General features: G+C 55.0%; 1 protein-coding gene and 1 pseudogene across 2 annotated transcripts in view; both read left to right on the top strand.

Annotated features, from left to right (window-relative positions):
- Nucleotides 1-13,128, top strand: part of ARHGAP23 (Rho GTPase activating protein 23) — a 71,029-nt gene that overhangs the window by 41,625 nt on the left and 16,276 nt on the right. Inside the window, exons 12-19 of one of the 2 annotated variants that reach the window (XM_039227795.1) lie at nt 1,773-1,841; nt 3,153-3,214; nt 3,479-3,609; nt 4,250-4,371; nt 4,742-4,897; nt 9,755-9,833; nt 12,294-12,367; nt 12,568-12,657. In XM_039227795.1, the coding sequence (XP_039083726.1) occupies nt 1,773-1,841; nt 3,153-3,214; nt 3,479-3,609; nt 4,250-4,371; nt 4,742-4,897; nt 9,755-9,833; nt 12,294-12,367; nt 12,568-12,657 (783 nt within the window). Of the gene's footprint in view, nt 1-1,520; nt 1,842-3,152; nt 3,215-3,478; nt 3,610-4,249; nt 4,372-4,741; nt 4,898-9,754; nt 9,834-12,293; nt 12,368-12,567; nt 12,658-13,128 lie in introns of both variants that reach the window. The other variant, XM_039227794.1, reaches the window with a different exon arrangement.
- On the top strand, nt 5,787-5,912 carry LOC120229169 (annotated as a pseudogene).

The raw sequence follows: 13,128 nt of genomic DNA, 5'->3' as shown, positions 1-13,128 counted from the left end.
CAGAAGAGAAGGTGGGGACTGGGAAGGTTTGTGTAGTTGTCTAGGTCAGAGGGGTTGGTGGTGTGGACAAGGTGGTAGATACTGGGAAGAGGTGGAGATGTATTTTGGAAGGAGAACAGGTGTGACTTCCTGAAGGGTTGGATATTAAGGGTGGGGAAGATGGGGGGTCGAGGGCAAGTCCTAGGTTTCTGGACAACTGGGTGGATTTATTGAGCTGGAGAAGTAGGGGAGGGCTGTGGAGAACAAGTCGGGTGACAGAAATCAAGTATCCCATGGAGTGCCTAAGACACATGCAAACGGGGACACTGAGTAGGCGGTGGGAGGTGTGGGACTGGGGCTGGGGGGTGGGGAGAGATGCCAGACCAGGGATACATTTGGGAATCACCATTGGTAGACAGATGGGATTTAAAGCCACAGGCGTGGGTGACATCATGGAAGACACATGCAGGGAAAAGGGAGCCCAGGACAAAGTTCTGGAGCTCCCCCTCCTTGGGGGTGGGGGCTTAGCCTCAGCTCTAGTGATCCAGATGATTCTTTGTTGTGGGGGGCTGTCTTTGACCTTGGGGGAAGTCTGGCAGCACCCTTGGCCTCTACCCACTAGATGCCATAGCACTTCTCCAGGTGTGACAACTGAAAACATCTTCAGGTACATGTCCCCTGTTGAGAACCGCGGGTGAGAGCATGTTGCAGGGCAGGGATGGGGGGAAAGGAAACCAGTGGAGGAGACTGAGAAGGAGCCAGTGGAATTAGGAGGGAAACCAGGGACCATGGGGTCCCAGATGCCACCAGAGGGCTTGGAGAAGGAGGGAGCGCTAGCGCCGGCCGGGTAACTCACATCAGAGGTCAAGGAAAAGGCAGGGAAGGACCGAGAAGCTGCTTTGGAAGCAGCGCACGGGTCCAGGGTGACCTTGTGGGCAGCTTCTGAGACCAGGACACCTGGCAGGGTCTTGAACGAGAGGCAAACAGGCGGCGAGAGCAGTCGCGGTGGGGAATTCTTGATCAGGGGGCCGTATGTGGCCTAGGAATGGCTTTACAAGGATTTTATGTAAGGTGGGGCATGCTGGGCGGGGCGTCGCTGCTGCTGTGGTCATTGCTCATGCCACATGCTGTTGATGCTAGGATTGATTGATTGATTTTAGAGAGAGAGAGCTCGAGCAGGGGAGGGCAGAGAAAGAGAGAGGCAGAGGATCCAACAAGGGCGAACTCCCCAACTGTGAGATCTTGACCTCAGCCGAAATCCGACGCTTAACGGTCCAGCCACCCAGGCGCCCCGATGCTAGTGTTTAAAGATGCTAGTATTTAAAGGAAGGTTGAGGGGACTGAGAACGGTGGGTAGGGGTGTCCAGGCAGGTGAGGGGCTGGGCCGGAGGGTGGGCCACGGGGCTCCTGGGGTCCCCACCGCTGTGGCTGCCTGCAGCTCCCAGGGCCCCCTCGAGCGTTGTTGGGGGCGGGGAGGGCAGGCCCCGCCTCTCACACCCGTCCCCTCCCGTGTCTCTCCCCTCCCCCGTGTCTCCCTGCAGAAAGCGGGCGGCGGCCTGCGCCAGTGGAAGCGGGTGTACGCCGCGCTGCGGGCGCGCTCCCTCTCGCTGAGCAAGGAGCGGCGGGAGCCCGGGCCGGCGGCGGCGGCGGGGGCGGCGGCGGCCGTCGCAGGTGAGGACGAGGCGGCGCCCGTCTGCATCGGCTCCTGCCTGGTGGACATCTCCTACAGCGAGACCAAGAGGAGGCACGTGTTCCGGCTGACCACCGCTGACTTCTGTGAATATCTCTTTCAGGCTGAGGACCGGGATGACATGCTGGGCTGGATCAGAGCGATCCGAGAGAACAGCAGGGCCGAGGGCGAGGTGAGGGCCCGGCCGCCCACCCGGGCCCGGGAGGAGGGGAGGGGTGGCAGAGAGGCCCCAGGGCCGCCCCTCACCAGCCATGGACCTCCTTTCACTGCTCTGAGCCTCAGTTTCCTCGTCCCTAAAATGGGCTAACAGGAGTACACCTTGCAGCCCTGCCTACCCGGGCCTTGGTGTGAAGAGAAAATGCAGACACCTGGCATCCTCAGGATTCCCTGGCTGGCAGTAACGCTAATAACTGTAGGAATGGCACTAATTATTATCATTATTATTATTATTATTATTGCCTCAAGCCGGCTGTGGCACAGAGAGGTCAGGTCCGGGCCAACCTTCGGTTGGGCTTCAGAAAGCCTGGGTTTCTTAGGGAATGTTTCACAAGAATGGGGTGCCCCTGTTCCAGAACTGTGGCCGGCCCTTCTGACAGGGCTGGCCTGTCAGCAGGGCACCAACACATTGACCTTGGGAGGAGGCCAAGGGGATTGGCCTTTGGCAGCCCGCTGCCCTGGTTGAGCCAAAGGCTTTGGCAGGGATTTCAAGGGTAATTTCTCAATGGCGCCCCCTCGTGGGCGGCTGCAGCTGCACACACAGAGCCTGGGCTGGGGTTTTCCCCTTCCTGTGCCCCCCTCCCCCAGGTGCCTGCACGGGGCCGCCTTTGCTCACTTGCACACAGTTATGTGGGGGTCCTGAGCTCAGGGGCTGGTCTCTGCCATGAGGATGGTGGGCCTGGGCTCTGGGCCAAGTGTGCACGTGCTCTGGCCATTGGGGAGAGGGGCGCCAGTACATAGGCTCTGGGCCACAGAGAAGAGACGCATCCTTTGGCTGAACCAGGCTCTGCTCTCCTCAGGACATTGCCTTTCCTTACTGCAGGGAGGAAAGTACCTGGAACGTGTGGCCCCTGTTCTGGGGGACCTGGCTGGGCTGTCCCCAGCAGGGCATAGTCAGGGGGGTCCCAAGTGACCTTCATTATTGCAATAGCTGCCAGTCCCAGGGGCATCCACTCTGTGCCTGGCCGGGAATGTAATGAGTGCTACATGCATAATTCTGCAGCCCAGCCCTGAGGGTGTCACATTGTCTCCTTTGTTCCTGTGGAGGAGACTGAGGCTCAGAGAGGCCAGTGGATTACCCTAAGTCACACAGCTGGGAGGGGGTGCTCGGGAGTCCAGCCCTGGTCTTTCTCATGCCAGGGTGTGAGCCCTCCAGCTGACAGATGGAGGAGGGGGGAGGCGAAGCTGAGGCAGGGGCCAGGGATAAGACCTGAGCTGGCTGGCTGTGGGCACTGAGGGGGTCTGCTTTCTCTTTCCCTTCCTCCAGGACCCCGGCTGTGCCAACCAAGCTCTGATCAGCAAGAAGCTTAATGATTATCGCAAAGTAAGGTGAGGTCCAGCTCTCATTGATAGTCCTGATCATGAGGCGGGGGCACTCCAGACAGAGGCCATCCTCCTGGCCCACCTCCGGGCCTGAGGGCGGCCTCCGAGTCACCCTCTCCTGGGGGGCAGGCAGGGCCTTCAGTCCTCAGAAGGGCAAGGAAGGATTGCGTCAGGGATGGAGGGGAGGCCCAGAGCGGTAGGCGGCCGGGGCAGGTGGCATGTTTGGTTGCCCCAGATGAAGACTTCTCCTCTCCTCCTTTTCCTGCACAGCCATAGCTCTGGGCCCAAAGCTGACTCTTCCCCAAAAGTCTCTCGTGGCCTGGGGGGCCTCAAGTCTGAGTTCCTCAAACAGAGTACTGCACGTGGCCTCAGGACTCAGGACCAGTCGGCGGGGAACAAGGGTAGGAAGGTGGCTGCTAAGGGGGCAATATGTGTGTGTGCACATGGGTGAGGGTGGGGGTCAGTCCTGTGGGCCTACGTGGGAGCCAAGGGCGTGTGTGTGGATGTGGGTGTGTGCATGTGTGTTGGGCTGGGCGTGTGCCAGGGTTATCCTGGTGTGTCTGCCTCTTGTGTGCCTGTGAGGGTCCAGGGGCTCCCACAGTCTCAGGGCTGGAAGGGCCTGGAACCTGATTTCCCTCCATGACATCCCAGCTGGGTGTCCTCCAAGTCCCTGCCTGTGGCCTTTCAGGAGCAGGAGGCTCATCCTCTCTGGAGTCAGCCTTTTCCAACTTTACACACTCTGGACTATTAGAAAGTTCTCTCTTTGGTTGTGTCAGCATCTGTGGCTCCCACCTTGTTGTTTTAGCCCTTGAGGCCACATAGAAGTCCTTACTTTCCTCTGGGGGCTGATTCCTCAGGAATAAACACCCTCATCTCTGAGGCCTTCTCTCAGGATATAATTTCCCACCAGCCCTCAGCATTCCAGTTGCTTCTCTGATGGAGCCCCCGTATGTCCAAACATGGGTGAGTGTGTGTGACCCAGTGTGGCTGCTGCCCCTCCCCGGGCCGCCCGCTCACCCTGGCTTTGTCTGTCTTCCCCAGATGACAGCGCTGCCACTCCCAAAACCCCGTGGGGCATCAACATCATCAAGAAGAACAAGAAAGCAGCTCCTAGGGCGTTTGGGGTCCGGCTGGAGGAGTGCCAGCCAGCCACGGAGAACCAGGTGAGTCCCCGCCATACTCCAGAGCAGGCACAGAAGAGGGGAGACCAAGGCACAGAGGGTCAGAGCTGTGAGGGACTTTGGAACCGACTCTCCGCCTCGTCTTACAGACGCTGCGGTTCGGGGGGGTTGGGGGGGGTGCAGAGCCCAGGGAGGTGGAGCCCACAGTCTCCGACCTCCACCTGGTGCTCCAGTGCAGACCGTGGCGAGGCTCTGGTGCCCGGAGCCAGAGAGGGCCTTCTGCTCCCCCGCACGGGGCCCCGGGCAGCAGCTCTGGCCTTGCACTGCGCCCGTCGTGGCCTTCCCGCCTCTCCTGGCTCACCGGCGGGGAATCCTGCCCTTTACCTTCCTAACACGTCTGCCCTGTCCCCAGCGGGTCCCCTTGATCGTGGCCGCATGCTGCCGCATCGTGGAAGCACGGGGGCTGGAGTCCACGGGCATTTACCGAGTACCGGGCAACAATGCAGTCGTGTGCAGCCTACAGGAGCAGCTCAACCGTGGGCCCGGGGACATCAACCTACAGGATGAGGTGGGCGCAGCCGGGGAGTCTGTGGAAGGGGGGAGGGCCCGAGGCCGTGCGTGCGTCTCTTGTGTTCCTCGTGCCCCACAGTGGGCCTGGCAGCGGGGCTGGAGCACCAAGACGGGTCGGACGGGACCTGCCCTTGCAGACCAGTCCCAGCTGAAGCTTGCTAGGTGCACTCACGGCTGGGGAGCCTCGAGGCAGAGGCTCATAGGCAATAAATAGGTTTTGGGGCCTTGAGGATGAGTAGAGTTCACTAAACGCCACTGAAAGCCGGGTGAGGGCATTCCAGGCCGAGGGGCTGGCCTGGGCGAAGGAGTGGGCCCTCAAGGTTTGCCAGCGGTCAACTCACCTTCTCTGTAAAGGGCCAGGTAGCTGATGTTTTAGGTGTTGGTTACCACACAGTCTCCTGCTCTTCCTCTTTTTTCTTCAGTCCTTAAAAATTCTTTTTAATCTTTATTTATTTTTGAGAGAGAGACAGAGCATGAGCAGGGGAGGCACAGAGAGAGAGGGAGACACGGAATCCGAAACAGCCTCCAGGCTCTGAGCTAGCTGTCAGCACAGAGCCTGACGTGGGGCTCGAACCCACGAACTGTGAGATCATGACCTGAGCTATGACCTCAACTGACTGAGCCACCCAGGCGTGCCCTGTCTTCAGTCTTTTAAACTTGTAAAAACCATTCTCAGCTCAAGGGCCATACAAAGCCAGGCCACTGGCTGGACTTGACCCATGGGCTGTGCTTTACAGACCCCTGGCTCAGAAGGGGAGCCTGTGGTATTTTCTGGAGCCCCAGCACTTCGGGTGGTTGTAGCATGAGAAGAGGAGGGGTTGGTCAGATGAGACCAAGTGGGCTGGGGACGGAAGCCTACAGCCACACTTACAAGTTTGCAGCACATTCAGCAGCCGGTTAAGCCGACTGTGCTCTTTCCCCATGAGGGCCCAGTGTGCCATGGCTGCAACTCCTTGGTAGCGTATGCAGCCTGTTGATTGTATGGGTTGCCCCAAGGGACCTTGGAGACAGCCCTTTCCAGTGGACACTGAGATTTGGCCTCATGCTGTCTCCAATCTAGGCTTCAGACAGGTATGCCGCGTTGGCCAAGTCATCATGTCCATTCGTACCAAGTTGCAGAACAAGGAGTAAGTGATTGAGGCCCTGTGTAGGGCCAAGTTCAAGTTCCCTGGCTGCCAGAAGATCCACATTCCCAAGAAGTGGGGCTTTACTAAGCTTAATGTGGATGAATTTGAAGACATGGTGGCTGAAAAGCGGCTCATCCCAGATGGCCGTAGGTCAAATAGATCCCCAGTTGTGGCCCCTTGGACCAATGGCGGGCTCTGCATTCATGAGAACCCCGTTACCGCCCCTCCCTATTCATGCCCACCAATAAATCCTACTTCCTATAAAAAAAAACCTCAGTTATTAGTTCAGTAAAGCTGGAAAAAAGCCAAAGAAATCTATTTTTTTAAAGTTTATTTTGAGAGAGAGAGTGTGTGAGAGAGAGATTGAGAGAGAGAGAGAATCCCAAGCAGGCTCTGCACTGTCAGCATGAAGCCCGATGCAGGGCTCGAATCCACAAGCCATGAGATCATAGCCTGAGCCAAAACCAAGAGCCAGACGTTTAACTGATGGAGCCACCTAGATGCCCCCAAAGAAATATATATTAAAAATTTTTTATTAAAAATTAAAGAAAAATTTTAAATGCTTTCCTTGTTTTTGAAATTGAGAGACAGACAGAATGCAAGTAGGGGAGAGGCAAAGAGAGAGGGAAACACAGGCTCCAGGCTCTGAGCTGTCAGCACAGAGCCCGATGCAGGGCTCAAACTCACGAACCACGAGATCATGACCTGAGCCAAAGTCTGAAGCTTAACGGACTGAGCCACCCAGATGCCCCCCCCCCCCCAAAGAAATAGTTTAATGTGAAAATAAAATAACAAAAGGATTTGCTGCAGGGCCAGTGTTTCTCAAACTGTGTTCCCCCAGGGAGCTGTGGGATGCCAGGAGCAGGCCAGGGACCCCAGCCATTGCTTGAACTAGAGAAATCTGCTTTGTTCTGTTTTTTTTTTTTTAATGCCATTTTTGTTTTCATATTGGGTTTTCATGTATGATTCTGTTTGGCCAAAGGGGCTCTGCTGAAAAAGATGTTTTGGAAAACCATGAATCTGGGCAAGGAAGCCCCATGAGTCACATATTTAGTGAAGAAGCTTTATGTGATACCTGACGGTCTTCCTGCCCTTGGGGAGGAAACGGGGAGACACTTACCGAGTGGGACAGTAGCCAGGAGAAAAGGCTGCTCTCTCACCGAGGGCCAGATTGTGTGACAAGGAAGAAAGATGCCAAGGGCTGGAGCAGGTGGTAGACTTGAGTGTTTGAATCCTTGAAGCGTGAACGGGAGGGGGCAGGCACGAGAAGGCAGTCTGGGCTGGGAGTGACGGCATTTTCCAAATTCCTCCTTCCTGGGCTTGGGGGGGGCGGGGAGGAGGCCCAGGGCAGGAGTTGGAGGTCTTTTGATGGCTCCCCTGAAGACTTTGATCTTGACAATAAAGACAATAGGGAGCCTTCGATGGTTCTTCAGCTGGGGAGGCATAAATGAGAGTGGCGTCTGCTTTAGCTTATGCTTGATGGATATGAATGAGGGAGGCCCAGAGCGAGACATCCAAGGGAGAAATTGCTGACATGGGGGAAGTGTGAGGGGTCAGGAGGACACGGTGGTCCCAGGGGAATAAGGAAGGTGGGCTCGGCTCTAGGAGTTGACCACGTGAGAGGAAGGATGGGGGTGCAGGGAGGAGCCAACATTTGAGCTGGGGGCTGGTGGTATCTCTCTGGCAGAAACCGGGGTGTGGGGCCCGAGAGGGAGGATTGTGTCAGGTAGGGGCCCCCCTGGATTTGGGGTGATGGCACAAACAGGCAGTCCCCGAGGGGGGACTGGAGGATGGGCAGGAGGTGCTGGGGCACAGAGTGGGACGATGGAGGGAACTGCCATGTATGTGGGCAGAGGGTGGGCGGCAAGAGTGAAGGCCAGGCTCCACGTGGGACAGAGGAGAGGGGGTCTCAGCTGGGGCTGGGATGAGGGGCAGGTGTGTGCACGTGGGAGGGGTCCAGAAGCGTCGGGTGTGGCAGCTGGGAGATGAGAACAGCTAGAGGTGATGGGCAGGGGGCGGGCCCTGCACTGGCTAGGGGTGGAATGTCCCCGAGGCACATCCGCTGGGCCTTTCCCAGGGAGAAGCAGGGCCAGGGCTGGGGGGCAGCGAGCCCAAGTGAGGGCCCAGAGCGTGAGTGCTCTGAGTGTGCTGCGCGTGTGGCTTTGTCTCTGACACCAGTCCCGTCCTCTGTCTTGGGGACCTGCTGGAAGTTAAGTGCTGTGGACAGGGTGACCGTAACTCCTGTGGAAGCTGACGGGCAGGGCGCTGTTTGTGGGATGGTGTGGGCCCGTTGTATTCAGTGTGTATGTTGTGGAGCTGTGTGTCTCTGTGGAAGGTGTTAGCTTGTTTTTGGGACCCGAGTTAACTCTGAGCCATTCCTGTCAAGGCTGTTACCCTGGATTTCACGCGGGGTGGTGCTGCCCCCTGGTGGACAGAAGGGACAGTGACCCGGCCATGCTTTATTGATTCTTGCATTTAGCAGCCCATTTATTTAAAACAGAGTTTCTTAAAATAATAATAATAAATATAATTAAAATAAAATAAAATAAAACAGGGTTTCTTGGGGCACTTGGGAGGCTCAGTCAGTTAAGCCTCCATCTTTGGCTCAGGTCACGATCTCACGGTTTGTGTGTTCGAGCCCTGTGTTGGGCTCTGTGCTGACAGCTTGGAGCCTGGAGCCTGCTTCAAATTCTGTGTCTCCCTCTCTTTCTCCCCTCCCCTGCTTTCTCTCTCTCTCTCTCAAAAATAAACATTAAAAAAATCAGGATTTCTCAACCTTGATCCTTTGGGCAGAATAATTCTTTGTTGTGGGAAGGTGTTCTGCATATCACAGAAAGTTTCAAAGCATCCCTGGACTGTTTGGTTGTGGAAACCAAAGTGGCTCTGTCCCTGGGGGTGTGATTCTACCCCTGTTGAGAACTACTGACTTTGACCACGTATGTGCCAGGCCCACCAAGCTCGCCGGGTGATAGGAGCGCAGTGGGGGGCAGGACAGCACAGCCCTGCTGGGCAGGTAGGCAGGGAAAGAAAAGAATGCATACAACAGTGACAAAGTGTGGTAAGTACCATAGAAGAAACAAAGTCAGGGCTGTTGTACAGATGATGGGGCAGGGGCACTGGTGGCTGTGTTAACTGTGACTGTCAGGGAGGGCCTCTGCAGAGGTGGCATTTGGGCAGGGTGAGGAGCCTGGCCTGGGAAGGGCAGGGGGGAGACTTCTAGGAGAGGGAATTGGCATGTGCAAAAGGCCCGAGACAGAAAGGTGCCAGGCATGAGTGACTGCTGGGTCATGGGTAAGGAGAGGGGGTCTGAGGATAGCTCTCCACTCGGGGGGCCCTGGGAGGCAGGAGTGGGTGCTAGTAGGCCCGAGGAGGTCCAACCACCAGGGAGGTTTTCCTCAGTTCCCTCCCATAGTGCTTGTACCAAAGAGGGTACCCGCTGCCTTCTGTGGGTAGGCAGACACTGAAGCTCACTGGGCTTGCTGGAGCAGGGAGGGGTCGGGGCCCGTTGGTCAGGGGGCCAGGACCTAGCTGGGCGCTGTTCTGCCACCACCCTGATGAGTCTTCTTAGCCCAGAGATCCCTGGTCTGGGCAGAGCGTAGTGTGGGTGTACCCCCACCCCCAGGGCCTGGCCGGGCTGGGCTAGTGTGGAGGCGTGGGTGCCTGGGGGGATGGGGGTTTGGCATCCCGCTGGGCCTGCCTGGGACCTGATGTCTTTGCTCTCTCCCCAGCGCTGGCAGGACCTCAATGTGATCAGCAGCCTGCTTAAGTCCTTCTTCCGAAAACTGCCTGAGCCTCTTTTCACCGATGGTGAGTAGGGGGCGGAAGTGGGGGACAGGAGGAGGAGGGACACCTGTCCATGCTGCACTCTGACCACTTTGTTTTGTTGGGTTTGTTGGCTTTACTCTTTGGGATTTTTTTTTTTAATGTTTATTTTTTGAGAGAGAGAGAGAGAGAGACAGAATGTGAGCAGGGGAAAGGCAGAGAGAGAGGGAGACACAGAATCTGAAGCAGTCTCCAGGCTCCGAGCTGATAGCACAGAGCCCAACACAGGGCTCGAACTCACAAACCGCGAGATCATGACCTGAGCCAAAGTTGAGGCTTAACTCCCCGAGCCACCCAGGCGCCCTGGGTTTTTGTTTTAATATAAGAGAAACACGTGCATATAACCAACTTAGTAAAGATGCAAATAAAACCCAAAGGTCCCTGTCACCCTCCTGGTTCCTATCCCTGGAGGTGATCCTAACACTTCCTGAGCATTGACTACATGCCAAGCACCGCTCCCTACAGCAACTCCATGAAGGTACTATTATCTCCACTGGACAGATGAGGAAACAGGTTAAATCTTTTGCCCAAGGTCACACGCATTGTCAGTGTCCGAGCCAGGATTTGGCCCCAGGTATCTGGCCCCAGAGCCCAGCTCTTGACCGTTTGCTGAGCTGCTTGTTTCCCAGACCTTCGTACACACACGATGGAGACATACGTGCACACATAGGGTCTAGGCTGGGCGAGCTCACTGGCATGCGGGCAAACGTTTGACATCAGGCTCTCAAGGGAAAAAGCCTTGATCTGTAGTGTTTTCTAGTCTCCATGGTACAATTACTCCCACCATGCCCTGTTTCAAGCTACCTAAGCTGCCACCAACATGGAGTCAGGAAGAGATGAACACCTTCGGCCCCCAGGAGCCGGCGTGTGCGGGGTTGTTCTTAACAAAAGGAGGCTTGTCATTCTGAGATTCATTCATGTCTGTACAAAGAGCTCTACCTGATTCTTTTAAAGCAAACCACCTGATAGTTCATAGTCTGAAAAGACTATAATTTGCCTAATCACTCCCCTATTGATGGATATTTAGGTTGTATTCAAATTTCTGCTCTTGCAAAACATGCTGCAATGACTTTCCTTGAATGTGTCCCTACATGCCTGGGTCGGTGTCCTGAAGGTGGGTTCCTAGACAGTAGAATTTCTAGGTCAGAGTCCTGGTCAACGTTTTTGAAAGCCAATGTCAAGTTACCCTCTGAGAAGAAGGCCCTACTTGATACTCTTACCAACAGCCTAGGAGAGAATTGGTTTCCAGACGCCCCCATCTACCGTAGATGTTATCAACATCTTAGACTTCTGTTAATTGGATGAGGGCAATGTCATTCCATTACTGTTTTCATCTTCATTTCTTTCATTATTAGGGAAGTGAACTATCTTTTCATTAGTTTATTGGCCTTTTCTGTTTTCCACTCATTTCCTGTTCAGACTGCGTGCCCATTTTCCGATTGGGCTGTTTGTCTCTTTTGGTATTGATTTGTACGAGACAAGCTCTTGTATGTTATGGGCGTTAATCCTTTGTTAATTTTTGCAGAGATTCGCTCTTGGTCTGCCATTTGTCTATTAACTGTTCAGGGAAGAAATTGAAGACAAGTGTAGTCAAGGCAGTTAATCTTTAATGGATTCTGCATCTCATGTTTAGGAAGGCTTTTATGATTGTAACAATAGTTTCTTGGTTTTCTCGATATTTTAGTAACTTACATTTGGCTCTATAGTGCAATTACACGTGTTTGTGTATTATGTGAGCTGGAAGTGGATTTTTGTTCCCCCAACAAGATAGCTAATCGTCCCAGGGACATTTATGGACACCTCCATCCTTCCCCACGGATTTGAAATACTGCCTTTATCACATAGTTAAGATCCACGTGGCCTGTTCCTCGCCTTTCCGTGTCCTTGTCCTTGGTCAGCCTCCTCTGTGAGGCCCATGCTGCTTGGCCATGCTGTCTTTTTAGTACATTTCAGGATCGGATAGGGCGAGTTGTGATTCTTCCTTTACACAATATTCTCAGCTATCCTTACATGTCTACTCATCAGATGAGTTTGAGAATAAACTTACCCTGTTCCAAGTTCCCCATGCATTTCTTCACAAGGGAGTTGGGGGGCATTTTGACACATGTGGGGTGGGCATCTGGAGGCTGAAAGAGCCCCTCCCTCTTTCTAGGTAACCTCTTCTGACCTTGAGGTGTCCTTGTCCTGGAGCCTGGGGCGAGGACCTCTTTTCCAGTATCCACATGCGGCTCAGGTCTTATTTCTTCCCAAACATAGCCGCGCTGCCCCCGGCCGGGTGCGGCCCCAAGTACAGCTGTAGTGGGTTTGGTCACATAGATGCAAGGCTGCGGAGCGGCCCCCCCCCCCCCAACTTGAGCAACCTGGGCCGCCTCGGCTTGGAAGCACCCTGAAGTTGGGAGAAGGGATTGCCTCCCACCTCTCTAAAGAGCCTTCACTGTGTTCTAGACAAATACAACGACTTCATCGAGGCCAATCGCATTGAAGACTCGAGGGAGCGGATGAAGACACTCCGGAAGCTGGTAAGGAAAGAGAGGTGCCCCTCTGTGACCTTGGAGAAGCCCTTCTCCACTCTGGGCCTTGGTTTCTCCATCTGTCCAAGGTGGGCTGGCTGGAGGGTGGTTTCCAGATCCCGGAGGTCGGGCAGTGGGAGCCCCTGTGGGGTGTGGTGGGGAGGTGGGGAGGCCATCACAGCACCATGGCCCTTCTTGCTCCCGTCCAGATCCGGGATCTCCCAGGGCACTACTATGAGACACTCAAATTCCTCGTGGGCCATCTGAAGACCATTGCCGACCACTCGGAGAAAAACAAGGTGGGGGGACTCTTGGCCTGGAGTGTGGGGGAAGGAGGTGTGTAGGGTCCTTTCAGCATATTCTAGGCTCTTCCAGGTCAGATAATCCCAAGGCCCTCTAGGCACGCCCTCCTCCTTAAAGCTCATTCTGTCTCCACCCCACCCTTCCAAGCCAGCCAGTAAGTACTTCTTCCCCAGAGAGCCATCTCCTGAGTTTCTGAGGGTCTCCTGAAGGCAGAACCACAGTCCCTCTGTGTCTGATAGAAATCTATCCTCGGATTTAGCTCACATCCCTTTCAATGAATTTTTTTTTCTTTTTTCCTTTTTAAAAAATGTTTTATTTTAAATAATGTCTACACCCAACATGGGGCTCGAACTCATAACCCCAAAATCAAGGGTTGCTCACTCTACAGAATGAGCCAGTCACGCACGCCATGTTGCATTTCTCTAATCAGACCTCTGTGTCTTCTGGTTCTGCGGCGGGGAAAAAAA

The sequence above is a fragment of the Hyaena hyaena genome, unplaced genomic scaffold (genome assembly GCF_003009895.1).
Source record: "Hyaena hyaena isolate Hyena2069 unplaced genomic scaffold, ASM300989v1 scaffold_29, whole genome shotgun sequence".
In the NCBI taxonomy this organism is placed as follows: domain Eukaryota; kingdom Metazoa; phylum Chordata; class Mammalia; order Carnivora; family Hyaenidae; genus Hyaena; species Hyaena hyaena.
The sequence above is the reverse complement of the archived record's forward strand: the minus strand, read 5'-3'. Positions and strand labels throughout refer to the sequence as shown.